General features: G+C 56.4%; 7 protein-coding genes across 7 annotated transcripts; 5 read left to right on the top strand and 2 right to left on the bottom strand.

Annotated features, from left to right (window-relative positions):
* The first annotated feature begins 1,595 nt into the window (after positions 1–1,595).
* N657DRAFT_499390 (uncharacterized protein) lies at positions 1,596–5,035 on the top strand. Its single transcript, XM_062787662.1, has 6 exons — positions 1,596–1,692; positions 1,753–2,399; positions 2,455–2,721; positions 2,780–3,775; positions 3,837–4,506; positions 4,573–5,035. The coding sequence occupies exons 1-6, from the start codon at positions 1,651–1,653 to the stop codon at positions 4,729–4,731; spliced, it is 2,781 nt and encodes a 926-aa protein (XP_062646092.1). The 5' UTR covers positions 1,596–1,650; the 3' UTR covers positions 4,732–5,035.
* Positions 5,036–8,060: 3,025 nt separating this feature from the next.
* Positions 8,061–10,375, top strand: N657DRAFT_672891 (uncharacterized protein; the record flags this gene model as incomplete). Its single annotated transcript, XM_062795663.1, has 3 exons — positions 8,061–10,193; positions 10,248–10,276; positions 10,328–10,375. The coding sequence occupies exons 1-3, from the start codon at positions 8,447–8,449 to the stop codon at positions 10,373–10,375; spliced, it is 1,824 nt and encodes a 607-aa protein (XP_062646093.1). The 5' UTR covers positions 8,061–8,446.
* A 3,304-nt stretch (positions 10,376–13,679) lies between these two features.
* N657DRAFT_657200 (uncharacterized protein) lies at positions 13,680–15,707 on the top strand (the record flags this gene model as incomplete). Its single annotated transcript, XM_062794783.1, has 1 exon — positions 13,680–15,707. One exon carries the CDS (start codon positions 13,680–13,682, stop codon positions 15,705–15,707), a length of 2,028 nt encoding a protein of 675 aa, XP_062646094.1.
* A 1,302-nt stretch (positions 15,708–17,009) lies between these two features.
* N657DRAFT_535849 (uncharacterized protein) lies at positions 17,010–18,824 on the bottom strand (the record flags this gene model as incomplete). The annotated part of the gene is made up of 2 exons (XM_062787776.1): positions 17,010–17,348; positions 17,487–18,824. Coding segments are annotated over 2 exons (1,677 nt in total), but the record flags the coding sequence as incomplete, so codon positions are not given.
* A 989-nt stretch (positions 18,825–19,813) lies between these two features.
* N657DRAFT_575713 (uncharacterized protein) lies at positions 19,814–20,539 on the top strand (the record flags this gene model as incomplete). Its single annotated transcript, XM_062789123.1, has 2 exons — positions 19,814–20,389; positions 20,426–20,539. The coding sequence occupies 2 exons, from the start codon at positions 19,814–19,816 to the stop codon at positions 20,537–20,539; spliced, it is 690 nt and encodes a 229-aa protein (XP_062646096.1).
* A 144-nt stretch (positions 20,540–20,683) lies between these two features.
* N657DRAFT_657170 (uncharacterized protein) lies at positions 20,684–21,679 on the bottom strand (the record flags this gene model as incomplete). Its single annotated transcript, XM_062794778.1, has 3 exons — positions 20,684–21,353; positions 21,415–21,553; positions 21,613–21,679. The coding sequence occupies 3 exons, from the start codon at positions 21,677–21,679 to the stop codon at positions 20,684–20,686; spliced, it is 876 nt and encodes a 291-aa protein (XP_062646097.1).
* A 1,597-nt stretch (positions 21,680–23,276) lies between these two features.
* Positions 23,277–25,934, top strand: N657DRAFT_657171 (uncharacterized protein; the record flags this gene model as incomplete). Its single annotated transcript, XM_062794779.1, has 5 exons — positions 23,277–23,330; positions 23,404–24,260; positions 24,316–24,645; positions 24,704–25,169; positions 25,224–25,934. 5 exons carry the CDS (start codon positions 23,277–23,279, stop codon positions 25,932–25,934), a joined length of 2,418 nt encoding a protein of 805 aa, XP_062646098.1.
* Between the last annotated feature and the right edge of the window lie 9 nt (positions 25,935–25,943).

Raw genomic sequence — 25,943 nt, forward strand, 5'->3', positions numbered from 1 at the left:
TTCAGAGAGCCGGAACGTACATTGAACCGGTGCCATGGGTAAGTGAACAAACGCCAGTGCAAGGGTGGTTGTCTGTGGCGGCTGAGACACGTGCAGGACTCGACATAGAACGATCTGGAGATGCAAGCCAGCTTCATACAGCGGCACTTGTTGGAATCTGAGATATGATCTGTCGGCTGCACAATCCGATGCGGCTTGAGCAAACATGCAGTTCTCTGGGTTGACTGCTGGCTGAGTGGCTGCTGAGCAGGTATTGCATAGCTTCCACATCCAATCCCTGGCATCTTCAAGAGTCCAAGGCTTGTCTCAGCCGCCACCAAATGTGTGACCCGGTGATTAGCTGCTTAGACGACGAGCCTGAACCGGGTTTTATGCTAGGCAGTTACTCCGGCGAGCCGGCTGCGCTCATGCCAGCCGGGACTCTTCCGCGAAGGGCCGGACCGGCCTCCCGCAGCATTCAATGGCGTAACCGTGCGCGGAGAGCATACACAGCCCGTGAGCTCAGGTGACTCATGAAGCTGGCAACCACGGAGCTGCCCAACGGCCTTGGCGCGATTTCGATATCGGATGCTGATGTCAGCAACATAGCATAAAGTCAAGTAGAAGCACAGAATCACCTCAGTGCAGGCTGTGCAATACGGAGACACGGAGAAGAGATCTCCCAGGTGAGAAAAATGGCACCACCTCGATATCAATAACTGACTGTACCCAGGTAGGTACGTGATGTCGGAGACTCGAAGTCGTCGTTTTGGCAGCTCCGAACTGTCCTCCGACGCTGTCAGCCTTTTGGTTGAAACCTTGAGGTCCACGCAATTGTCCGGCCAAGCACCAGACCAGAACAGACCTCAGGTCAGTACCTACCTCACACATGTGCAACCCGCTGAGACATTTCTGCAACCTTCCGAGATTGTTTGTTGTGCCGTTTTCTGGCAGCAGTCGACTGCGACAAAGCCAATGGCCGTCTTGGCACCGCAGCACGTGACTTTGTCAGACGGAGTTGTATGATTGACTGTTCAAGCTCATGCTCACCGAAGAGGCCGGGGCCAGCGGGCTGCCCAGAATGTCGCCAAGCAGCAGGCAGGCAGCCCAAAGTGAGGCTGCCTGACCCTCCATAGCTCCTTCTGTCGGACAATGTCGTCGCCTCCAACATCTTTTCCTCCTGCATCCAACATCCGCTTTCGGGCAGACCTTCGTTTCGGCCTCGCCGGAATTTGTACAGTTGTATCGTTGTCAAAAAGACGTTCCCCTAGTCAAATCAAGAGACAGGATATCCACTCAAAACCGGCGATTGCCCCGTTTCCCCCCAGAGACATGTCCAACAATTCATCCGTGGCAAGGCTTTAGTCCGGTTTCCGACGTTAGCTTCAGTAGACCGCTCCGAGGGCATGAGCTGCGTCTGCTAGTGCCCTGAAGCAGTACTTTGTCTGGTTCTCGTTTCTTTTTGGCAGTACATCGCTCCTTCCACTAAGGTTCGGACGTTCATATTCTTTGGCGTTGATCGCATGTTTGGCCCGGTTCGGCCGCCAAGCATCGTCCCATCAACGCTCCGCCCCCCGCCCCCCGACCCCCTACTGTCAGTGCTGTTGCTGAAACGCTCACTTACATAGTCCATATTTCAATCCGCCTTAGCTCCATACGCAGACAGACATCATGGCGCAACATCTGCGATTTCCCCAGCAGGACCGGTACCCGGTATGATACCCATTGGTGATCCGCCGTGAACCATGAATCTGACTCGATTTCGGTCATCAGCAGTTCAACCTGGGCGACCTCTCCCCGGGGTCCCTGGATTCGATCACCATGCCTGCCTATGGAAGGCCGGCGAGCACTAACCTGCGCACCTTTGCACCATACGCGTCCATGCCCACCCAGGCTCAGGGCACGGGGGAGATCATGGCGACTCTGAACGCTTTTGCGAGCGGTCACAACCAGCAGGCCGGTACACAAAGTCAGGGACTGCATCCGTTGAGCCAGTTCATGCACGAACAAGGTCCTTGGGTTCCGCCGAACCTGGTTCCTAGCCGTGGAGACACAGCGAAGGGACAGCCCGCTGGCGTATCCTTCAACCAGTCGTTCGCCAACTTCAATGGCTTCCGAAGCGTGGCACCGCCATCCGAGGCCGACACTGTCAGTCAGAGTGTTGGAGGCATCTTCTCCGACTCTGGATACGAAAGTATGCGGCGAAGCGTGGGCAACCCTTCGAACTATGGAGACGCCGATCAGGGCTTTGAAACGCAACACCTTATTTCCAGCTTCCAGGGTATGGCGAGCGTCTCGTCACAGGATGGCGCTCGAAAGCGGGAAGCACGAGGACAGAGAACCTCCGTCGGACAGCCAAACGCTAAAACCATGATCTGCCCTGGTTGTAATGCTCTAGTGAAAACAAACTCTGAGCTAAAGTGCGTTTGATACCCTTCCACGAGCCGTTACTTTCGAGCTCACACGAAATGGCAGGAAACACCAAGCTAGGCACAACAAGCCCTTCAAGTGTGATGTCTCAGGTTGCCCAAAGGCGACGGAGGGATTTAGCACAAACAACGACCTTGAACGACATAGGCGGTGCGTTCACAGACTGCGTATAGGATCTGAGAGCGTCTATCGCTGCGACCTGGACCAGTGCAAGGATAAACCCAAGGATTGGCCGAGACAGGATAACTTCAGGCAACACCTGCGGCGGAAGCACAACCTAGAAAACGTCGATTTGACCCCCTTTACGTTTCGGTAAGCCATGCAGGTAGACGCCAAACATGGGGACGGTGCTAACACGCCTGTTTTGCAGGTCTTCGAGTCCGCCGGAATTTTCGGGTTTTCGGTCGTCCGAAGACGTTGCTACAGAAGAGGGCGCGGCCATGAGCTCAGATGCGGCTTCCCAGCCGTTATGGGCCGGACTGGATCGGACTCACATCGACCCTTCCAATCTCATCAATAGAGACGCCGGGTTCTCTCAGGCCGGTAACCTGGTGCCGTACCCGGGTCATCCGCCATCAGCAGAGGGAGACTTTGCGTCCTCGAGAGCCGAGGAGTCTCAATATCTAGGCCAGGATATTCCCAACGCCACGAGCCTTCATCTAGATATGGAGCCAACACTCTCCAACCTGAGTATGCCGCGGTCGTCACAGGAAGAAAGAGCATCAGCCACGCAGTCATATTCAGGGGATAATCAACCGACCTGCATTGCGCCGGATGTCTTGAGCCATGGGCGCACCGGAGTGGGGTCACTCCGCTCCCTGAACAGCCAGGCACAGCCGACCGAGGTGGTAGACCTCGAGGTAGAGGACAGTTACGAGCTCCCTCGACAGGAAGACGCCAAGTCAGAGCAAGACGAAGTCGAATCCAGCGTAGCAGACGGGATGGATGTCGATGATGAGCCGATGCAGGATTTCGCTTCTGAAGATGGCGCTGACTCGGAGGATGATGAGGCCCTCAACGACGTCTCGGATATCCAATCCAATCTCCTCCGAGACACCGGCGCCCAATACTCGGCGGACGACGAAGTCCATATCAAGCCATCCCCTTCGCAGGTGCAGCTAATTGTTGACACACCTCGACCCGTTGACCTTGATGACGAGAGGCAGGCAAGCGCTATCATCCAGTCACTAATCAAGAAGGGCAAGCTAGGGGAGATTCTGAAGAAGTTCGGATACTCAGCGCCAGAGAGTGCCGATGTCAAGGAGGAAAAGCTGCCGGCCAATTTCTCGACGGCTAGTGACAATGGCCGCGGCCGTGTCAAGTGCGAGGATTGCCACAAGACTTTCGTGCGGCGCTGCGAGCTCAAGTATGTCCATGTCAGCCCAATACCTGTTCAAGAGACCGACACTAACATCTCTTTGCGCAAGAAAACACATGAAACGCCATGCAAAGCCCTATGCCTGTACCTTCGCCAAATGCGTCAAAAAGTTCGGCAGCAAAAACGACTGGAAGCGCCACGAAAATAGCCAGCACTTCCAGCTCGAGATCTGGCGCTGCGCCGAGAAGGCGGTGGACCGCCCGGACCAGCAAGAGTGCGGCAAGGTCTGCCACCGCCGAGAGTCGCTCAAGTCGCACCTCGAAAGGGACCACGGCATCCAGGACCTCGGCGTCCTCGACAAGAAGCTCACCGACTGCCGCATGGGCCGCAACTTTGAGTCGCGCTTCTGGTGCGGCTTCTGCCAGAAGACCATCGAGCCAACCGGCAAGGGCGGGCCCGCGCACAGCGAGCGGTTCGACCACATTGATGACCACTTCAATGGCAGGGGCGGTTTGCCAAAGGCGGATATCCGGGACTGGAAGCACGTCGACACCGATCCGGTCGAGTCGCCGCGCAGTTCGCCCGACAAAGGCGCCAGTAGCTTCCGGGAATCTGGTCGCAGGTCCCCGACGCCTTCTTCCTCGGTCACTAGGTCGTCGGGGAGCAACCCGCGCAAGCGGGTGCATGGCAGAGATGAGGATTGCGACGCGTCGTCGTCACGGGCGAAGCGGCTCAGGAATGGGAGGGCGAGCGGGAGTAAAGAGGCTTTTTGGGAATGCGTATGTGTTTCCCTTCCCTTTAACAAAACTACAAGCTTCAGTTGCTAATGCTGTTGGGTTGTACAGTGTTTCTGCCGTAATAGCGTTGGGCGGGTGGGGATCACGGACCAGTGCGTGAACGGCAACGACTGCGACCACATGCGCTGTGATAACTGCGAGGTGTTCGAGGGCGAGAACATTGTTGAGCCCGAGCCTGAGGTTCTGCTTCAGTCACGTCAGGTTTAGGTGCCGGGTATTATGACTTTGGTGGGGGGATGGGTTGGTGAATGACTTGATGATTGCTTTTTTTCATAAAATGACGGTGATGTGATACCCCGGGGGTGTTTACGGGAGTTTTGATAAGAGGGTGTTATGGGCTTTTGAGGCTGGATTCGGATATTGGCTTCTTCTCACGGTCATTTCTGTGTTAGTATTGGGGTGTCTTCTTGGTCTGGGCAGAAAAGACCTAGAGAGTATTGGTGGTCTAACGTTGGATCTTATGAAGGAAATGGCAAGCTCTACATCGTGTATCACTGCTCAGGGATGTAAACAACATTGGTGAATCCAATCTGTGACGGAGAGTTGCCAAAAGGACAACGACTTGATGGCCATTGAAGATACAAGTCAGGCCAGCCGGCCTGGCCTCGAGGTCGGCCAACGATGTTTCAGAGCGTTTTTTTCTAGACCACGTAACTATGTATTGCACAAATACACGCGTAGGTCAGAGTAAGACAAAGAAACATTTCTCTCTTTCTCTTTTAGCTAATGAAGCATGGAAGTAAGATGGAATGTGAGGTTGCGGAATACGAAGAGAGGTGAGACATGTCTTTATTGCGTAACCGGAAAACTTCTGAATGTCTTCTTCGATCCGTCTAGACTTCTTCAAGACGTGGTGTATGTGTCCTGAAAGAAGTGGGAGAGGGATTGGCTGCATAGGCGCGTGGCTTGTTCGTTGTGGTGTTGCTGTCCCGGTCTCCTGCAAGCAACGGAGACGTGTGTGTTCCTGTGGCATCATTGTGCTGTTGTATTATGTTGGGCCACTTTGCGCCACTGTAAGTCGTGTTGGAGAGGTTGAGATTCGGGATCCATGTACCCGGAAAAAGCGACGCAGCGTTTACACAACAGCACCACGACACAGGCGGGATCTTGGTATGTGCAAGCTTGCGTTAGCGTGGCCGTCTTGCCCCGGTGTGGCGGCCACTTAGGTCTGCTTAAATCTGGCCCCTGGAACCTGCAGAGTCTGGGACAGATGGGCTGGCCTGGTTGCATGTTTCGGCCTTAGCATGCAAGGTGCTAGTCGACCTGTGGGGGCTGAATGTTGGTTATTGGGTCTTGGTCCGGGTCTGGGACAACATAATGACCATTGTAAACGCGTAGAGAGGTGACGTGCCGGCTGCCAAATTCAACTTGCATCACCCAGTGCTATTGGCCATTGTCTAGCATGGCAGGTGTCCCGACGTGTCCTGCCCAGGGTAAAGTTGGACCCAATAACGCAGGGGTGCTAGACCGAAAGAGACTCAAGTGAGCAACGCTCACTGCGGAATAATACTCCGTACGACCCCCAGAGGCCGTTATATTAGCGCGAGTTCGGTTACACAAGGTTGAATAATGCCTGATACGCGCTCTCGAGATCCGAGGAATTGCTTCCTTGAAGAGCTACCCATGGATCCGGGAACAGACAAGCTTCCAAGGTTGATGTACCGCTGTACCCAGAAAAGCCGCAAAGACCCCAACCTCTAGCTGCTCAGCCATGCAGTTTGAAAGCCGATTGGCTCCGTGCTCCTTCAAGCCGAACGACGCCGCAAGCTGGCCGCTTGTTCTTGATGAAAAATGAAAGCGCTGCCGCTGCAGGTCGGCGGCGGGGACGGTTGGGACATGATGACGGGTCGGGGGTTGACTGCGGGTGATGGCGAATGAACGGTGCCAGACTGGGGTTGAGGGCGTGCATCTGAGGAAGGGAATACTGCAGGGGAAATCAGAGTTTCGCGGCGTTCGTTTTATCCTCGGGTTCGAGGAGGGTTGACCTGAGTGAGGTCCTTGGGGTTACACAGAACCAAGAAATAACCGATGCCACCTCAGTGAGTTGGGCTGCCTGGCAGCGCGGGAGAGAGAGTTCGTAAGTCGATTGAGATTGACTCACCAGGACTGGGCAAAAGGCAGGCATTCAACACTCTCGGCTCCATCGAATTATCATCCTAATGTTTTGCGATACCAAACCATGCATGGCGACCGAGGAGATCGTGTGTTACTCCAACTGCAAGCCAGGCAATTGACAGCGGGCGGCGGCAAATTTGCAACAACAAGACCAACATCACAACTTTGAAGACGAAGGGTCAGATCTTCCAGGTTGGTCTCGAGTTTCGTTGCTTCCCACATTCGGTCATGAAAGCAACCTTCAAGTTGTTGTGAATGGAGAACGGCCGCGAGCGCCGCAGGCTGTGGGCCTCGAAGAAGGCGCCCCGAGGTGGAGACAAGAGCGGCAAGGGTGGGCCTCAAGTTTGCGGGGAGTCTTCCCATCGTGCCATCCTCACCACTGACGGGGGAATCTACTGCCAAGAATATCCACCTGTGGGTCAAAATGCCTTGCTGGTGCGCAACCCACCCCACACCTCAGCCTGGGAAGGCGCAAGCAAAACGGTCGCTGCGCCCAGACTCTCCGTTACAATTCACGTCCATGAGTTGACATTGATTTTTCTTGGCGGTAGGACATCCGTCGAAAGAGAGGTGAACTCGACAGACGAGAGATTTCGCCCGGATGAGCGATGTCTGATGAGATGACGGCGCTTCTCTTCCCGTTCTCATCCCTGTCCCCGACGGTAGTTGTCGCGGGTGCTATCAGCAACCGAGATCACGACACTACTTCAATTCAGTATGTACGGAGTACGGAGGTACCCTTAAGGTATTCGACCGGCTTAGCAATGGGATTTATGTAAGAGCTCGCAGTTCATCTCAAGGGCCCGGCGCGCTCTCATCTGTTGTCTGTTGAAAGCCCACCACGGCGTTTTGGCGCGAAGTTAACGGCCATGGGCCGCGGACCAGGGACCCATTATGGGATGCCTTCTCGTTCATATCCGTACAATGGTGTGGGCGACCACAGCAGCAGACGCTCTTCAAAGCAATTACACTACCGTACGTACAAGTACACCGGCGGAATGACCGTCCCTGCTGATTGATTTCTATCCCTCATTCGTCGGCGCAGCCATCGCTGACCCACAGGTTGACGCCAACCCTGCCATCCAAGGATGCAGCCCCAATCCAACTCGAGCAAGCCAAGACAAGTAGCTGCTCAGCCCCCGGTCTTGATGAACACGTACTATCAACCTGCCCACCGCAGTGAGGCACAGCAGGTACGGAGGTAGTCAGGACATTTTGCGGCTCTGCAAACGCGACATGTCAGCGGGCCTCCCAGCAACTGGGGCCTGGGGATGGTTCGGGAAGGCAGGAGACCAGGGAGATGCCGAGAGGTCCGCTGCCGACCACACAAAGTCTTGCCGCCTGATTGGGAGGGGGAAAGGGGGGGGGGGGGGGGGGGGGGGAAGGGGTGGTTACGGGTGAACACACCATGGCCCATCCATGCTATTATCCCGCTTGTATGTTCATAGAGGTCGCTGGTCGATTGTCCGTCGTTCTCACTTAACTGCGCCCACCCGCATACCATGTGGCAGACTTGTATTGCCATCAGCCGAGTCGAGGGGAAGCCCCAAGATCTCGTACCTTGACCACACACATATAATCCTGCCGCCGCCGCAGCCCACTCCCGCCCCTTTCAATCATCGGGATCTATTTCTCGACACCAAGCACGGGAGTTCTTTGCCTTCCGATGGTACCTCACTCTTTAACTCTACCTTTTCGCAGACACTCTCGTTTGTCGTCGTCTTGGCTGCGCAGCTGAAGGGCTTCCGGCTTCCCTCTTCCCGCGAGCACCGAACCTCGGATCGGAGCAAAAAGCTCATCTTTCACTATGGGTAACCCCTTTGTGTATGGGGGGTCTGCCTTTGGCTACGACGACATGCCCTTCCAAAGTATGCCCTACGATGGGCTAGAGAACAGCCTTGGGGGCCTTAACATGCCCTCCATCGACCCAAAGAATCACTCGCCTTCGCCCACACCTTACAGCAACACCTGGGCCTCTCCCGTTCAACGGTCCTTCAAACGCCCTTCGCAGATAGCACTCTTCGTTGGAGACATGCCCGGACAAGGACAACCACCAAACCACGCCCCAATTCGTCCAACACTGGGCATCTCCCAGGTGCCCCTGTCCCAGGTCCGTTTCGCAAGCCCCGTCTCATCGACCGAGCCGCCCTCTTCCGGCAGCGCACTGAGCCCTCGTGCCGACACCGAGTCATTCTACGACGGGTTTCCGAGGACACCCCCGGACTCGGCCTTCTCACCCTTACAAACGCCGATGCCTCTTGAGCCATTTGCGCATGCCATGCAGTTCAGGAGCATGGGCCCGCAGGGCTTCGTGAACCCCGTCGACGTGAACCCTACCCAGCAGATCGAGTACTGTGAGAACGATAACAGTGTTGTCGACTTCAATTTCTGCCAGACAAGGTACGGCTTCGACAGTCAAGTCAGCGATCGCGAAGCCGACGCACAGCAAACCGGTCCTCTTGACTTCACCGGCAGCAGGGCAAGCCCCGAGCCGATGCAGCCGATGGTGAAGGACAAGGGTCGGACGTCGAGTGAATATCCGCCGGTGCCCAGGCAATGGGACATGAATTCAGACGGCAAGGCCACAGCCAAGCGGCAGAAAGGCGACAATCCAGACGAAGACTATCGGCCCTACAAAAGACAGAAGACAACCGCCCGATCAGGAACCAGGCGGGCTGTGAGAACAAATACTGCCATCGCCTCTCCGTCATCACGAAGGACACGGAATCCTCGCGTCCGCACTCTGTCCGCCTCTAGAACCACATTAATTTGTCCCGAGTGCAAGCAACGCAACTTTCCCACCCAGCTCGACCTTGACACCCACATCAGGAAGCAACACCACCGCCCTTTCAACTGCGTCTTCGACTTTGCCGGCTGCGAGTCTACTTTCGCGAGCAAAAACGAATGGAAGCGCCACGTCGCAACCCAGCACCTCCTACTCTTCTACTGGGCTTGCCCTGAAGGCGCCTGCGCAAACACACACCGTCACGGTCCATGTGCATCCTCCGCCTTCCGTGGACCCAACAATCCGCGAGGCTCCATCTTCAACCGCAAAGACCTTTTCACCCAACACCTCAAGCGCATGCACGCCCCCAAGGAAGTCAACCACGCGCTCGCCGACGCCAAACGCGCAACAATCACAACAACAACAGCAACAGCAACTGCGAGTAAACAAACCCCCAACTCATCATCATCATCGACAACATCAACCAGCGCCGCCATCGCGGCCTGGAACGCCCGCCTCAAATCGCTCCAGTCCACCGCCATGCACCCGCGCTGCTCGCTGCCGACCCTGATGAAGTGTCCCGTCCCCGGGTGCGCGGCGAGCCCCTTCCGCGGTCGCGACGCGTGGAACCAGCGCATGGAGCATGTCGCCAAGCACATGGACCGCGCGGCCCAGGGCAGGGAGCCGAGGGTCGTTTTTGGTGGGGAAGGGGACGAGACGCTTGTGGACTGGGCGTCGAGGGCGGATGTGGCTATTATTGTTCCTTCTTCTTCTTCTTCTTCTTCTTCTTGTGGTGGGGCCACTGGAGAGGGTGGTGGTGGTGCGGGGAGTGGGTGGGTGCTGAAGAGTCCGCTGAAGAGGGGGCCTGGTGGGAATGTTATAGTTACTGCTCCTGTGCAGGGGCAGGGCTCTGTAAGTGGTGGGGATGGGGGGTTGGAGGGGGAGGAGATTGTGGTGTTGCAGGATGATGATGGGAATGAGGAGGATGCGGAGGGGGAGGAGGATGATTAGAGCTTTTTACTATTTCGCTCTCTCCCCCTCGTCTTTGCTGTTCTTCTCTGTTTCTTCCTGGGTATAATTTGGAACTATGGGCTTGTTTACGGGGGGCTTATGGGCTGATGATGCATGATTAACTACACTTGGGATACCTTTTACGATCTTCTTCATGTCGATACCATCTTCTGTCATCTTGTCTTCAGCTTAGAGTTTCTACAAGGGGTATGGCGCCGTCTTCTCTAGACTGTTTTCACTCGGGTTGTAATGATAGCTCGGCTTCGCACTGGCAATGACTTATAGAACGTTTCTCACCCCCTTCTCTGCTTTTCCCCTTATACCACACATGGCTTGGCCGCAAGTCCTTCTCATCAGTTCGACTTCGTCCAATAGCAGCCTGCCTCGCAACAAGGCAAAATGTCTGCCTCGTTTTCAGCACATGACAACACAAAGGTCAACTCCATATCGGCACCGTTGCCCACCAGAAACTAAGTAGAAAGGCGACTAAAGTCCTCTGTAGTTGGGACGTGTCACCCCACACCTCATGCCGTTTCAAGCCCAACCCACACTTGCTGCTGCTGCTGCTCCTGTCCATCCCGTCTGCAGATACTCGATTGTAATTCTCACTCTCGGTGACTCAGGCATTGTCTCGGGTGAACAACTGGGGAAGCGCGAGATGCGGTGTGTAGCAATCAGGCACGACACACGGCACGGTGCATCCCGCTATGACGGCGGGGGGTGGTTGCACAGAAAGTCCTAGGCTTTACCGAGGGCGGGAATTGGAATTTTCCAAGGTGAGAGGAGGTAGAGAAAAAGGCGTTCTCGGTCGGGCGTATTTTTGGGGCTTATTTTTGGGGCTCAGCTCGTTTGCTCCTTTTTGCATTCTTTTCCCCCGCGCGTTGCTGCAGTGCTTGTCTACTTACATCGCTCAAAGTAGGGTATGCATTGGCTCGGTGACTCGTACGTCTTGCCAGAGTTGAGGTAGTAAGTAGTATTGCATGAATGGGCGGTGCTGCTCCAAGGTCGTCTTCAGTGATTGCCACATCACAGGTAGTGTATACACACAAGGGATGAACATATAACTACCGATACCTTGGGTAGGGCGAACTACAGTGGAATACTGCGCCCCCGTCGCCTGGGCAACATGCAGATTTGGCTTGTTGGGAAGAGCCAAGGCATATATTTTCCCACGGTCTGGTAGTGTACAAGACACTGATGAACCTTCCATCGCCATAACGGTAATCATCTGACAGACTCCATCGCCTTGGAGCTCGCGGACCGTCTCCTTCACCCCCGGCTCAGTTAGGTCAGTAGTGCAACGGGAAATCCCAAGTGCCTTGACCGGGCGCTATGCCAGTTGAGACAGTGAGAAGTCGGCCTTGAAGAAAAACCATTCGCCAAAGTACTGTACACCCAATCAAATGTCGAGCACTCTTCCACAGCGAATCTAACCGGCTTCACTCGCGTTGCACACACTCGACGATGACGAACCAGAGGGGGGGAGGAGTAAAGCCCATGTCTCAGTTCCCGTCGCGTGGGAAAAGTGACAAAAAGTCTGGGTGAGCTGAAGGAAACCGGGGGGTGGAGCAACGGAATAAAAAGAAGGAACGGAGCGATGGCCGCAGTGCCTGCGGCCAGTCTTAGGTGAGGGGTGTGTGGTGCGGGTGGCTGAGCTGCGGGCAGCGAGGGTAGCTTGCAGCGCTGACCGACACAGGAAAGGGGAATCCGGGGCTCCAAACACCCTTGTTCTGAATCGTCGTCCTCTGGCCACCGAAGGATTTCGGAAGTCGAGAATGGGCCACCTACGCCCAGATCCAGTCCGCCGTTCTTGGGAAGGAAGAGCGTTCCGTCTGGTTTTCGCTGATGACGAATGTCGCCGTCTCGGGAGAATTCAACTTGCGGCTCTGCTATGGTCACCCCCTGTTGGTGTTTTGTTGCCGTCGGCGCGGAACGGCACAGTTCCCGCTGCTCACGCCGTGTTACCGTACACGGAAAGTAAAAGACTTGGTCCCGTTTGCCGGCGCAGGAGTGTCAGCGCCCGACCAGGATGACATGGCCGCAGCGGAATGGAAGCGAGAGTTTAGCGACACTTCGTCGTCGTCGTGCAACTCATTAGTATGGACCGGGTATCGTACTCAGTCTATAGCCTGCAGTTCGGTGGAGGGTGTTTGGCATTAATAGAAATCCGGAGACGCTAGAGAGTTTTTCAAATCCTGGCCCGCAAACGTCTTTGCCGGTCTCTCTGTAACATCCTTGGTAGCATGTTAGCATGGCTACCTGCATAGAAGATAGAGATGGAAGGGTTGTAAACATGGGATAGGGGACGTTGACTCGTTGGGGCCCTGTGCTGAACCCCTAGTAGGCCAGCTGGCCCGAGTTTACGATCGGTGAAGGACATGTTGCAGAAGGCCGTGAATGCCAGATGTAACTGCAAGCACGTCTTCTCAGGGAATCTATCGGCGGGTGTGGTTGTCGTTGGCGATTTAACGTTGAACAACAATGTCACGGCCTGGTGAGACCTGTGGAAGTAGTCCATCGATGTCAGCCAACACTGCTTTCTCGCAATCCATCTTTCAGTCAACTGAAATCACCCTTCATTTAGTGCATTGAGCCATCTGAATATTACAAGCGAACCCAAACACCCCGGCAGCTCAGAGCTTACCTGATCCATCACGTCGTGAAGCTTTCGGCGTGCACCTGCCTGCCTGTCTGAAAACTGTCTTTCTTGCTGGAGCGCAACTGGGAATGAGATTATCGCCTGAGCGGGACGGGTGGTACTGTAGTCCCTCGATACTCACTGGTAAACGACTACAATCCAACCCTGGTTTGTTTGTTAGCGTGGAACTTCCGTGTAGGTATTACACCTCATCTTGCTTTACTTTGACCTTCTTGTATCCTTCCTTTCTTCCTCTTCCTCTTCCTCTTCCTCTTCCTCTTCCTCTTCCTACAAACCAGCGTTGGATTGTATGTCATTGGAGTTTAGTTCATCGAACCCAAGGAGTTGATGATGGGAAAGTTAAGAGAAGGAACCGGAGGCGGAAGGGCAACTCCAAACTCAGGATCGTGATTAGAGAATTGGAAGACAGAGAAACAACGGGAAGGGCTCGTCATTCACTCGTCCGAAGTGGATTGGCCCGAAACTCTGTTGCTCCTTCTTTCTTGAGAACTTATCGAGAGTTGCACCGTGATGGGAAAGAACGATTTCTCGCTGTCCCGCTCCTTCTCTTCCAAGCCAGAAAGCCATTTCTAGACTCGACGGAACCAACGTGAACTCATCAAACCAACTTGTATACCTCTCACATGCTGTGTACCGATCTCCAACATGAGCGAGAACAGCTTGCATCCAGGAATCCACCAGGAAAGCGGGCCGCCCTCGTATCCCGACCGGATTCTCGACAGAAAAATCGATCGGCGTGCGCTCCCACAGAGTTTTTCGTCCAACCTCGCGAGAAGAGGGTTTGATCCGGCAAGAAAAGCGTCAGATGGATCGGTGCGGTCCATGGTGAGCTTGTTCGAGAAGTCGGCAGCCAGTTCAGACCATCAGAAACGATCCAGACCGGCACTGGCACCCAGAGCAAGCGAAAAAGCCAGTCTGAGCAGTGGAAAAAGAGACCCGCAACATGGCCACGGATGCAACAAGAGCGACAACACATCGCCAAATCGGCTGCAAGAATGCGAGGAGCAGAAGAGCAGGCTCGCCCGTTCACCATGCACCACGCCTTCCATCTTTCCCTCTGCGCAGGTCGGATACCGAATTGAAGACTACTCATTGACCCTGCTGAAGCATAAGTCATACTTCAACAACAGACCACTGGCCCGATGTCTCGATGACGTTTCCGAGGAGGACACGAAAACCAATGTCCAGCGAGTCAAGAGCAAGGAGGAAGGGGCCAAGGAGTTGGCGACAGAGGACAAGCAGGGTAGGAGAGACGAAAATGCCCACAAGAGCAAGGGAGACAGGGACGTCCTCCTGCCATCCATCGAATTGGACAACTTGATGAGCGAACTTCTCACCTGGAAGGGAATATCCGACTCCACCCCGAAACCGAAACCAGAACTCGAGTGCCACATACGGGACCCGGCAGAAGTCAAGCGCTTTTGGAGCAATGTGCGTACCCAATTGTGGGTTGACGACGTTGAGACAGATGGAGACGAGCCCAGTTTCACGGAGGATAGTAATGGAAAAGATGAGTCTGTCGAAGAGGACGAGGTTCATGCATTAAACCCGTCAATCTCCATCGGCAGTTTCCCTTCCACTTGCTCCCAAATGCAAATCCCGGGGCACGAATGTGCTCCTCCGCCTATGCCGACCCGCCCACCGCCCCGCATACCCGTAACTCCTCGAGGACGGGCAGTTTCGACGACTTCGTCGCTCTCAAGGCAACGTTCAACGGCACGTTCCCTGGGGTCCTCCCCCAACCCAGCAAGTGACTGTCCAGCTTGGGAGATGCCGCCGACCCGTCGACCACCCGCCATCCCTGCAACGCCTCGAGGACGGTCTGTTTCAACCACTTCTTCGCTGTCAAAACAACATTCAACAGCACCTTCCGTAGAATCATTCCCCGAGACAGCAAGGGACCATCCTGCCTGGGACGATTCGCTGCTGACTCCACTCGTGGGATTGGGCATCACCACCCCAGGATGTCTTGATATTGCCGAGCTCTCATCAGACGAGGAACCAGAGCCCGAACTTCCCAACTTGCCAGAGGGTGGCCGACCGCTGCCCATTCCACCGAGAGAGCCCAGCAGCCACTCGCGCTATCCCAGCAGCGGTAGCAGCCTCTGGACCAGACCACCAACCTGGCGCGCACCGTCCCTCCAGTCGTCCTCGCCTCCGCCTGTGCCCCCCTTGCCCTCATCAATCCCAGCCGCACCAGCAACAAGCGATCAACATCACCGCCGCCGCACAAATCACGTCAGAAACCGACATCAACCCCAGTCCTCTATCACCGCCACCACGTCCATCTCCACCCCCAGCGCGGCCGCCGCCACCGACATCAGCAGCGGTAGCAGAAGCATCCACAGCAGGAGGGCCCCGGAAGCCTCGACCAGCTCCACGGCGACTCGCTCGACCCGAGCCGACTCTGGTAGCAACAGCGAGCTATCGGCGGCTGCTCGGCTCCGACCTCCGCCCAGACGGAAGCTGATGACGGAGACCTCGATCAGCTCCACGGCGACTCGCTCGACACGGGCCGACTCCGCCAGCACCACCGATCTATTGCTCTCGGCCGCCGCTCCTCGGTTGCCCCGACCGCCGCCGCGACGGAGGCTGACGACGGAGGAGAAGCTGTCTGAGATTGACGCCTTTTTGTCGTCTCCGGACGGAGAGGGTAGAAAAGGATGGATATGAATTCTAAAGTGATACGACGGAGAAAGGAATGGTGGGTGGTGATGGATGTGGTACAGTTCATACGTGGGCATTGCTGTCAATATTTAGGCGGTGAAGAAGGATCGGACAATAAAGAGAAGAGATCTATGGAAGTGTGGTAACGCGGGTTTGTGCCAAAAGAGACATCGTGGGACGGGAATAAATAGGTATGCGATACATGACATGGTGTCGTCTATCTGGTGGGGTATGTAGAAGGAATATGGATAGCACAGTTATAGTACAGAAGATGACACACAGGCATTTGTGACATTACTCCTTGGAAGGTGGTGCCGCCCCTTGGCCGGTCTCTCCGCCGTCGGTGACTGTAGGAGGATGGGAGGAATCGGCTTCGTTGTTAGACGTCCTTTCGGTCGCTGTGTCCGGAAGCTCTTGCCGTTCTGGTGCTTGCGTTGTCGAGTCTTCTGATGGAGCGACAACTGACACTTCTGGTTCCACAGCCTCCCCATCCGTCTTCTCACGTTCCTCCGCAGGCTCAACGGGCGCAGAAGACTCGACTGACTCGGTTGGCTCAACTGGGTTGACGGCGCCAACGTGCTCGACAGGCTCAGGAGGCTCAGAAGGCTCAACTGGCTCGACTGAATGTTGCTCCTTGATCTCTTCGTTGCAGGTGTCCCGCTCAGTTTCCTGCGGTTCAACCTTGATATCATTGCTGACATTGCGCAGATCCGTTTCCGTCTGTACCGCCTCAACCTCCCCCTCTTTAAGGCCGTCCCTCTTGCCTTCTTCCAGCGCTTCTCCCTCAACTGCCTCGCTGCTGGCGGAAACCACCATCTTGGTCATCTGCGTCTTGTTGTCGCCGGCATCCGCATGAAAACCCGTCAACTCCTCCTTCATCTGCGCGAACACCAGCTCGTCGTACATCTCCATGTACGCGGCCACCTCCTCCGACTGAGTATCGAATGCTGTCTTGGCGCTCTTCTTCTTGACCGCGCGGACGGCAGACGGCACGGTCTTGGAGACGGGGTTGGCGCGCGCGGCCTCCTCGGCGGCGCGGAGCATCGCGTCGTGCGCGTCCTCGAGCTCCTGGAGGCTGGCCTCCAAGTCAGCATCGGCCGCCGCATTCTCCTTGGCTGCAGCATCGTGGGCATGGCCAAGTCCTCCTTCCTCCTCCTGCTGCTGCAGCTGTTGTTGGCCATCCGGCAAGCCGGAGGCCGCGGCTCGCCGCTGGGTCCGCCGCCTCTTCCGCTCTTGCCGCTTTTGCTTGATCAGCGAGACGGGCGGCACCGCCAGCCCGGCCACTTTCTCAAGATGCGCCACGCCGCGCTGCTCCATGCGGTCCTCCATCTGGTCGAGGATGTCCTGGTACTGCCGAAGCTTGGCCACAGCACGGACGGTGTGCCTGTCGGGATGGTAGCCGTCGGCCTCGAGCAGGTAAAGCGCCCCGGCGAGCCGCTTGGAGTCCTGAGTGCGGCCATAGCCGGACGCGACCGTGTTCCAAGTCACGCGGTTGGGCTGGATGCCGTTCTCGCGCATCAGATCGAGGATGCGGGCGGCGTTGCGTGCGCCGCGCTCGCGGGAGAAGGCGTACAAAAGAATGGACCAAGAGCAGACGCTCGGCGGCGGATGGTAGAAGGGAACGATGGTCGGCTCTTTGAGTTCGAGCTGTTGAGGGAAAACGGTGTCGTCTTGCTTGTCCAGGTCTTGGTTTCGCTCCTCTGGTTTGTTGTCGTCGATTTCCTCGCGCACAGCATCTTCGAAAGTGGCCTGTCTCTCCAGACCGGATGATACTGTCTTGGCGACTGTCGCGGGCTTAGCTTCTCTGCGGAGAGTAAGGACCGAGCTGGTGGCATCCTTGAGCATGTCTCTGACAATATCAGTCATCACACGAAGCATGCCCGTGCGCTCTGAAAGGGACTTGAGCACGATATCATAAGGGAGGGTGGTTTGGCGCAGCAAACGGATAGCGGTACTGTCGCCCTCCCGAAGTAGCTTCCGAAAGTGCGAGTAGAACTCCATGGCGCGGCGTGTTTGGGGGAAGCTCCTGGCGTAGCCGAGCAGCATGGTACCCAGAGTCCTGATGCTAGGGGCAACAGCTTCACCTCGCGGAAGAATGGGCAGTCTGTCAACGAAGACGGCCAGCTTCGCCTCCCAATCCCAGCGTTCAATGTTGCGATTCCGGTCGCCTTCCTCCAGGTAGCGATGCAAGTTGAGGGGTATGAGCCTCTGGAGGGGCGCTAGGTCGAAGAACTTGCAGTAAACCCGGAGCATAGAGTGGAAGGCTGGGTTGCCGTCGGCGTACTTGTACCGTTTGATTTTGGCTTCTTTTTTTGCAGCCGAATGTATGGTATGGATCACTTCGTGCCAAACGTCGCGTTTCTCCAAGACTTTGACAGGTGCGTCTTGGAGAACACGGATGACGGCTTCGAGACTGCCGGTGCGTGCGGCACCACTTAGAAGATAGGGGAAGACACGATAGTCGCTCCATTGGCCGCGCATGACATCATAAACCTTGAAGGCCGTGTCGAGCTGGTCGGCCAAGCAGAGCGAGCGGATCAGACCTGTGCTTGTTATAGGGTTTGGAGAGAAGCCCAAGCCCACAAGCTGCTCAAAAACCTCGGCGATCAGAGTCATCTCGACTAGCGGAGCGCGGCCTTCCCCCCAGGTTGGGGGCAACTGAAGGAGCGAGGTAGCGAGGGCCGCGCAACGGCGGTCGTTGGCGCTCAGCCCGTCTTTGGAAATGACTGACTTGAGGAGGCGGAGCGCCATCAGCGTATACTCCCGTTCCTTTGAAAGGCGGTGTGCGAGTTTCAGCTTCGTGTTGAAATGGAGCTCGTGGGAGTTCTTCTCGAGTGCCTCACACAACTCGGCCGCGGTGCTGGCATTACAGACGCTGATGGCCTGGCCAAGGACCCACTGGTGGAGCTGCAACCATTTCGGAGGGGTATTGCGGAGGAAGTAGAGCACCAGGCCGGGAAGAGCGGCTTCGCGGGTTCTCCTGTCCGATTCTGGCAGTTGGGAAGTCCACCTAGCTATGAAGCAGATGACATCGGTTACCTCCCAGTCGAGCGCAACGGAAACCACCTCCTTCTTGAACGTGGCCTCCAGCACCTGTGCCGTCCTGTCGGGGTGGAAGTGCATGGTGGCGAGCATGATCTGCGGCCAATATCTCTTGCGATCCGCTGCTGGTATCGTGAGCCAGCATGCCCTCATATCGGCAACGGTCTCGTGAGGCAAGAGGTTCTTCAGCCAACCACATGCTGGCGCGTTGATGGCTGAAAAGGCCGGTACATCGGGTTCGTCCGTGGTTTGGCCCTCCAGACGGGCCCAGAGGGCGCTGAAATGGGCATCCCATTCCTTAAACCTAGCCACGAGAGACTGTATATTACCGCCCCTTCTTTTGACTAGTCGACGAAGTATCGGCAAGTGGCGTCTGAGCCGGTCGGCGGGGAGTGTCCATTTAGAGCTGCCAGTGGACGGTGCGGTCGTATTGTGCTCTCGGTGAGCTCGGCGGCCCTTCTGTGAGTCCAGAGGTTGGAAGCCAATTCTTCGACCTTGTTGAGCGGGAGGAGGGCTGGGCAGAGTCTTGTCGGAGGTGCCATTCAGAGTTCTCGACCGGGATTCAAGAGTACTCAGGTGTCGCGGATGGGGTTGGAGTCGTGCTTGGAGCGGCCATCGCACATGTCGAGCGTGTATAGCACACGACCAGCCGATGCGTGCGACTTGGCTGAGCATTGAGGCCGAGAGGGCTTGCAGAAAGGGCGCCTAGTCTGGCGAGGGGACGTCAGGCGGAGGTCCGGTCCCAGGCTCAGTGCGACGCGAATCGGAAGAGAGAGGTGAGGTCGAAGGTGTGGAATCGGGTGTAATTCTGGTAATTTTCCAACGTAAAATTTCTGGAGCCGTCGTATGCAGGGACGCTTGCGGCAGGCAATTCATCGTTAGCGTCCCAATTCTCAATTCCCAAAACATGTAACTGCTGCGCAGGGCAATTGTTCAATGTTTTGGCCAATGCTCCCCAATCTCCATTATCCAAAGTGTCTTGCATCGTCACCAGTACGGATCCGTACACAACCCAAGAATCTAAAACAACACGCCGTAGAGGAGACTCCCCAATATCTACAACCCAAAAAATGTCATCACACGCGACGTTAACCGCAGCAAGCGACGACCGCAAAGCGCGCCTCGCCAAGCTCAAATCGCTCAAGCGCAAGCAGCCAACCGAAGGCGAAGCAGAACAAGCAGACGAAGCGCCAGCACCGCAAGGCGACGTCGCCCCCCCAGCAGCAACAACCACTACCACCACCACCTCCGCCACCCACTCCCCAACCCCACCCACCAACGACGTCGCCCGCCTGCATCTTTCCGGACGCAACTACGACTTCGAGACCAAGGGCGCCAAGCTAGGCTTCGAAGCGCCGCCCACCCTAAACCTCGACAAGCCGACGCTGGAACAACAAGCGCAGGACCTCGAGGAGGAGTCCAGACGGCAGGCGGCGGTGGACGCGCAGGACGATAAGGGGATCGACCTGTTCAAGCTGCAGCCCAAAAAGCCCAACTGGGACCTGAAGCGGGAACTGAACCAGCGGATGGCGGTGCTCAACGTGCGGACCGAGAATGCCATCGCGAGGCTGGTGCGGGAGAGGTTGGCCGAGAAGAAGGCTGTTGCCGAGGCGGCGAGGGGGAATAAGACCAAGGCGGCGGTGGGAGTTGCGGATGCGGATGGAGGGGACGCTGAGGCGGAGGGGATGCTGGATGGCGCGGCGATTGTGGAGGGGATGAGGGTAAGGGAAAGGGAAGAGGAGGAGGAAAATCGGAGGGAGAGGGAGGCCGAGGCGGAGGAGTTTGGTATGGCCTGATGGGATGTCTATCGGACCATCATGGGATTGCGCCAGACAGGACCTGCTGTGGGGATTTACTTGTTTGACCCTTCCGATTGCCGGTGAGCTACGTTGGAACTGGTACTGCAAAAGTATGGCATATGACACCCGGATTTTCCCATCCTATCTACCCTTGTTCATGGCCTGCGTCAGCGCTAACCGCTTGCTGAAGGGGCTGAGGCTTCTCTCCCGCCGAGGAGACGGCTGCCGCGGTGGCGGCGGGCTTCTTCTATGCTGGCCGTGGTCGTCCCGGGCACGGTAGCGCCGGGGTTCGCGTTTGTCTCCCCCATCCTCCTCTATCATCGGAGATCTGGATCTGGAATAAGTGCGCCTTGCATAAGAGTCCCTTGCACGGTTGTCAAGGTCAGGAAAAAAGCGCCGATGGTCGTAACTTGCACCGCGTTCGCGGCTAGGAGAGCGAGTCCGGCGTCGGCGTGGTGAAGGGGAGCGTAGCGGGCGCTTGCTTCTGTTTGAGACGCTACGCTCTGGGCTCTCCGAGGGCCCTCGAGGGTGGCGATGGGCAGAGCCATAGGAACGCCGGCGATCCTGGGAGTCACGAGAGGACAGGCTCCGAGTGTCCCGCCGCCTCCCCCGATGTTGGGGGCTGCGGCTCCGTCGCGGTGCTGGGGACGGGGATCGGGTGGAGATACTAGAGATTGAGTCATAAGAGGGCGACCTCCTGCCCTTGGGTGGAGGCGAGTCCCTCAAAGCAGCCTCTTCGTCCATCTCACGTTCACGTTTCCGCGCCCTCTCAGCCTCGCGCTTGGCTAGCTCCTCGTCGGCTATACCTTTTCTACAGGTCGCAGGTCAGCAGACGGTTAAGCCTGTGGAATAGATAGTTGCATGTAACCTACTTCTCCTGCAAGGTATTGGGATTCTCGCTTGATAGCTTGGGAAGCAGTTTAGGATTAAACAGCTGCTGTGTGCGGGACGGCCTGGCGATATAGGGGCGTTCCTGGGGCGCCGCCTTGCATTCGTATGAGTAGTGACGTGCTATGAGGGTCAGCAATAAGAACGAGGAGTTGGAATATACTACTTATCTCGTTTGAGACACTTCTGGCATTGCACGTTTGATGATACTGCCCTGGATGGCCCGCTCCGGCCGCGATACGGATGCATCGTGGTGTTTATGTGTCCAGATCACGGGCCGTTGGTTGATGTTGCGCTGCTGCACCTGACTTGTTGACTCGGTTTATCCGTAAAGCCCAATCTGAGCGTGAGTGAATAAGAGTGCTGTGGGTGCAGTGATCGGCGGTGCTGCTGAGGTTGTAAAATAGACAATACTGCAGATTGAGAGTAACAACTTCCCAGTAAAAATATCAATCGAGTGGACCAAAAGGAAGGCTCATCAACACGTCCAGGAAGGGATAGGAGAGCTGGTGATGCATAGATCGCTTGCTGAAGATGAGTTGAGCAAGTCCACGGTTGGTATTGCAGAGTGGTAATGTTAGAATGTTACCAAAACACATCGCTAGCCAAGTTTGGTCACCGCCCCGGCAGAACCATTTCCTCTGAATTGGTTTGCTTGGTTGTGCGGGCACGGACGTCGTCCTTACATTATTAGTAACCTGACAATCAAGCCTCATGCTTAACATCAATGCGTTTCAGCGGCTGCTACGAGGCTTTGTTGTTCCGGCTGCCCATGTCATCGAAAAGACATCCAATGGTCTCTTCAACTCCATGATGGCCATCTGTGGAAAACCGAAGTACGACGTCAAGGCAGCGTCAAGCACAGCAAATGGCCAAAATCGAGGGGCCCTTTTACGGCTGACCTCTGGCCTGTGTAACAAACCGACACACCATTGCTTCGACAGCTTACACAGTATGCACGAGAACAGGTTTCTGAGAGGAATCCACAGCACTGGATGGGTGGGTGCTTAAAGCTTGAGTGCATTGCTTTCAAACTTCCTTGGGATGATAATCACATAGCACCCGCGCATCCAGATTACCAACAGTTGGGCATGCATGGCTACAACAAGAGAAGAGCAATATGGCATAAATGTCTGATTTCTAAGATCTGTCGTTTGCTGAACTTGCTCCTCTTCGAGTGCCTTTTCGGTATTGCCCATTTGCTGCAACATCTCTGTCGTTTTCGGGTCCGGGTGGGGCTCTTTTTATCAGGCCCGGCCCGCATTTTGGGCGCCTCTCTTCGGAGAACTTAAATCCAGAAGAGGAGCACAGGCACCCCTGTTGAAGTGTGTGCAGCCTCGTTGCAAGAAATCCGTTCCTTGTGCAACCACATCCATCCTGGACATCGCACCCTCCTTCGCCGCAACGAGAGATCTGCCTTTCGTCAATCGCCCAATCTTCGCGTCTGCTTCCCAGACAGGGCACAGACATCGGGGACTGCGACGTTCAAGCGCCCCCTGATTAGGTCCTGTGCATCGGACTCGACTGCCGCAGGGCAGCATCTTGCTCCGCGCTGACTTCGACTTCACCTCTCGGGGAGACAACACCAAATTGCCCGGTTATGCATTCATCCACCACACAATGATTACCTGCGCTCTTCCTTCGGTCCGGACAGTCCTGCCGCGTATCATTTCTTGATCTTCCGTCGGATCCGTCATCCTGCACCGGCCCGGCCACCGTTCACAGCCGTGCAGGCCCCGCTCATTCTTCCAAGAACTGATCTGTCAGTCTCCTGCTCTCAGCATCGCTATCTTCCGCCGATATTGTACGACATTCGGTGTTTCCGGCTATATTCGGAGCAGCAGCTATGGCGGCAGTCCCCACGATGGCGAAGGATGTCGGGAAGATGTCGTTTGCAAAGGTACGTCATCTCACAAGAGCACTCGCCTGGCCTCCCTCGAGATTGTCATCGGCTGACAAGCTCTCGCCCACAGGTTGCTGCGGCGTCGGCCACCAAAGGCTCAAAGCCTTTTACTGCTGCCGCTCAGCCGACCGACTCTGCCAGTGCCAGAGACAAGAGAGACGAGCCCGCTCCCGTCCCCACGGTGGCACCCGACGACGCCGCCCATTCTAGCTTGCCGGCAGATGGCCCCACTGCGGCCCTTCAGTCTGGTGAGCCGCAGATGGCCAGCAACCAACCGCCCGCCGACTCTAAGGCCGTCTCGGGGTTAAAGGATCTGAAGCTGGAAATCAGTTCGCCTCCAAATCTCATCGTCAACGGGTCTCTTCCCGCTCGCAAGGTCAACAATAGTCAAACGCCGTCCGATGATACGTCTCAGCGAGCCGATTCGAACTCCGAGCTAGGCACCAAGCCGCCCAGCCTGGACGGCAAAAGCATTACTTCGGGCACTACCTTTGCTTTGGACGAGAAGGAATCCCTGCGGCCCGACGACAGTGCCAGCATGAAGGCCGCGGCAGAAGATGATGACGCCTTCTCGATTCGCGGTTCTTACATTGCCGGTTCTCGCATGGGCTCTGACCTCGCCGCTCGCATCCAACGTATTCAGATCGGAGACATGCCGCCGCGTGCTCTTCCCCCGCACCACATCCTGGTCGGGAACAAGAATCAGGACGTCAGCACACCACAGAGCGGAGATTCGGGCAAGCAAGTGGCAGCAGAACCCAAGGTTTCTCTGGTTGATGGCGGGGCAACTCCCGACGGCCTAGCCCCGACCCCTTTTTACAGCCAGAACCCAGACGATAAGCTTCTTGAAGCAATGCAGTCTCCCAAAGATCGCATATTTCTGCTGAGGCTGGAGCAGCAAGTGATTGAGTTTGTCCAGGATTCAAAGTATGTTTTGCTGCCCCCCTTTCTTTTGTAGGCCATCGTTGCTGACTGGGCTCAGAGAGCCTTATATGGATCTGCCTCCTAGCAATTCGTTTTGCCGGATGTTGACGCACAGGCTTGCCGATTACTACCATATGACGCACTCTTATGAGGCAGCCGCAGGAGCAGTACGCATCTTTAGGACCCCATTTTGCCGGATCCCTCCGTCCCTGTCGAGCCTTGCGGCAAGCACGCCAAACAGCAGCTCCCCTGCACCGGTCATCTTGCCACGGAAGATTATGCGGCGCGGAGAAGATGGAGAGTTTGGCCCCGCAAGCGCAGGTCCGTCCAAGCCCACGTCGGAAGCTGGTAGTGACTCCAAGGAGAAATCAGCCTCGGCCAATCAGAAGTAAGTGTATTCAATTGATAACTGGCAGTCGTCACTGAAAGCTAACCGTATCCTCCAGACTCACCAGGGAAGAGCGCGAAGAGGCATACAACAGAGCCCGGCAGCGCATTTTTGGGAGCGTTGAGAAGACTGAGAATTCGAATCAGGGTAGGTCGGGCGCAAGACCCCGATATCATGTACTGACTGCCTGGATTACAGATGGCGAAGATAGCAATGGTGTGTCCCGGGCCAGCTCTGTCTCCGCCAAAGACAAGCCAAATGGCGGCAAGAGGAAGGCCAACAAGCAGCGGCGGGACGACTCAGAAAATTTTGAGTCGCGATCGCAGTATATTGCCTGGCCTCAGCATCCGGCCTGGGGACCCTCGGCGCCCCAGTACTTCCCGGTGAACGCAGCTCCATTCAACGCGCAGTTCCAGCCGCCGTACCCTACCCCACCGCAGTCCATGTACCCGCCTGGCCAGGCATATACGCCGCCGATGATGCCGAACAACGGCTTCACTCCCCAATACGCCGGAATGCCACCTGTAAGACCACTCCATATCGCGTTTCTTCCCCACACCAACCTAACTCGGCTACAGTATCCAGTACCGCCCATGCCTCAGGCTGTGCCCCAGACCGGACCTCCGCCGCCGCAACCGGGTTACCGGGCTCCTAATGCTCCTCCCGTGGGCGGCCCGTACGGCAGCCCCGTGCCCAATGCTGCACAGCCGGCTTGGCCGCAGCAGGGTTTCGCCCAGAACGCTTACCCCCCACGCTCTAGCCCCGTCCCGCCTGCGGGAATACCGTATGCTTACGGCCAGCTTCCCGCAAATGCCAACCCGAATGACCCCAAGAGTCAGCATCCGATCCCAGGCAGTTACAACCGTCAAGTTTTCAATCCGAAAACGCAATCCTTTGTCCCAGGTAACGGACTCCCAATGCAACCCCCGGCGCCGCCGCCGGCCGGTCCTTATGGAGGATCGAGCCCTCGCCATGGTAGCCCGCAGTTCCCATCGCCGCACATGAGCTACGGTGGGTTCCAGCAACCGTTGCCACAACCAGGGTTTGGCCCGGTTCCCGGGCCATATGGTATGACGAGACAGGGCTCCAATACTTCGATACCGTCGTACCACCCTGTGCAGCAGCCTGTCCATGTGCCAGCGCCCCACGGGCCACAGCTTATGCCTCCGAGCGGCCCCATGCATATGCCCAACAAACCTGCCGGGCCCGCGGGAATACCAGGCCAGACGTTCGGTCATCTTCCCAACTACGGCAACCCCGCGACGTTGCCGCAGAAGCCCTCCACATAGAATTTGAGC

The sequence above is a fragment of the Parathielavia appendiculata genome (genome assembly GCF_033297405.1).
Source record: "Parathielavia appendiculata strain CBS 731.68 unplaced genomic scaffold N657scaffold_9, whole genome shotgun sequence".
Lineage (NCBI taxonomy): Eukaryota > Fungi > Ascomycota > Sordariomycetes > Sordariales > Chaetomiaceae > Parathielavia > Parathielavia appendiculata.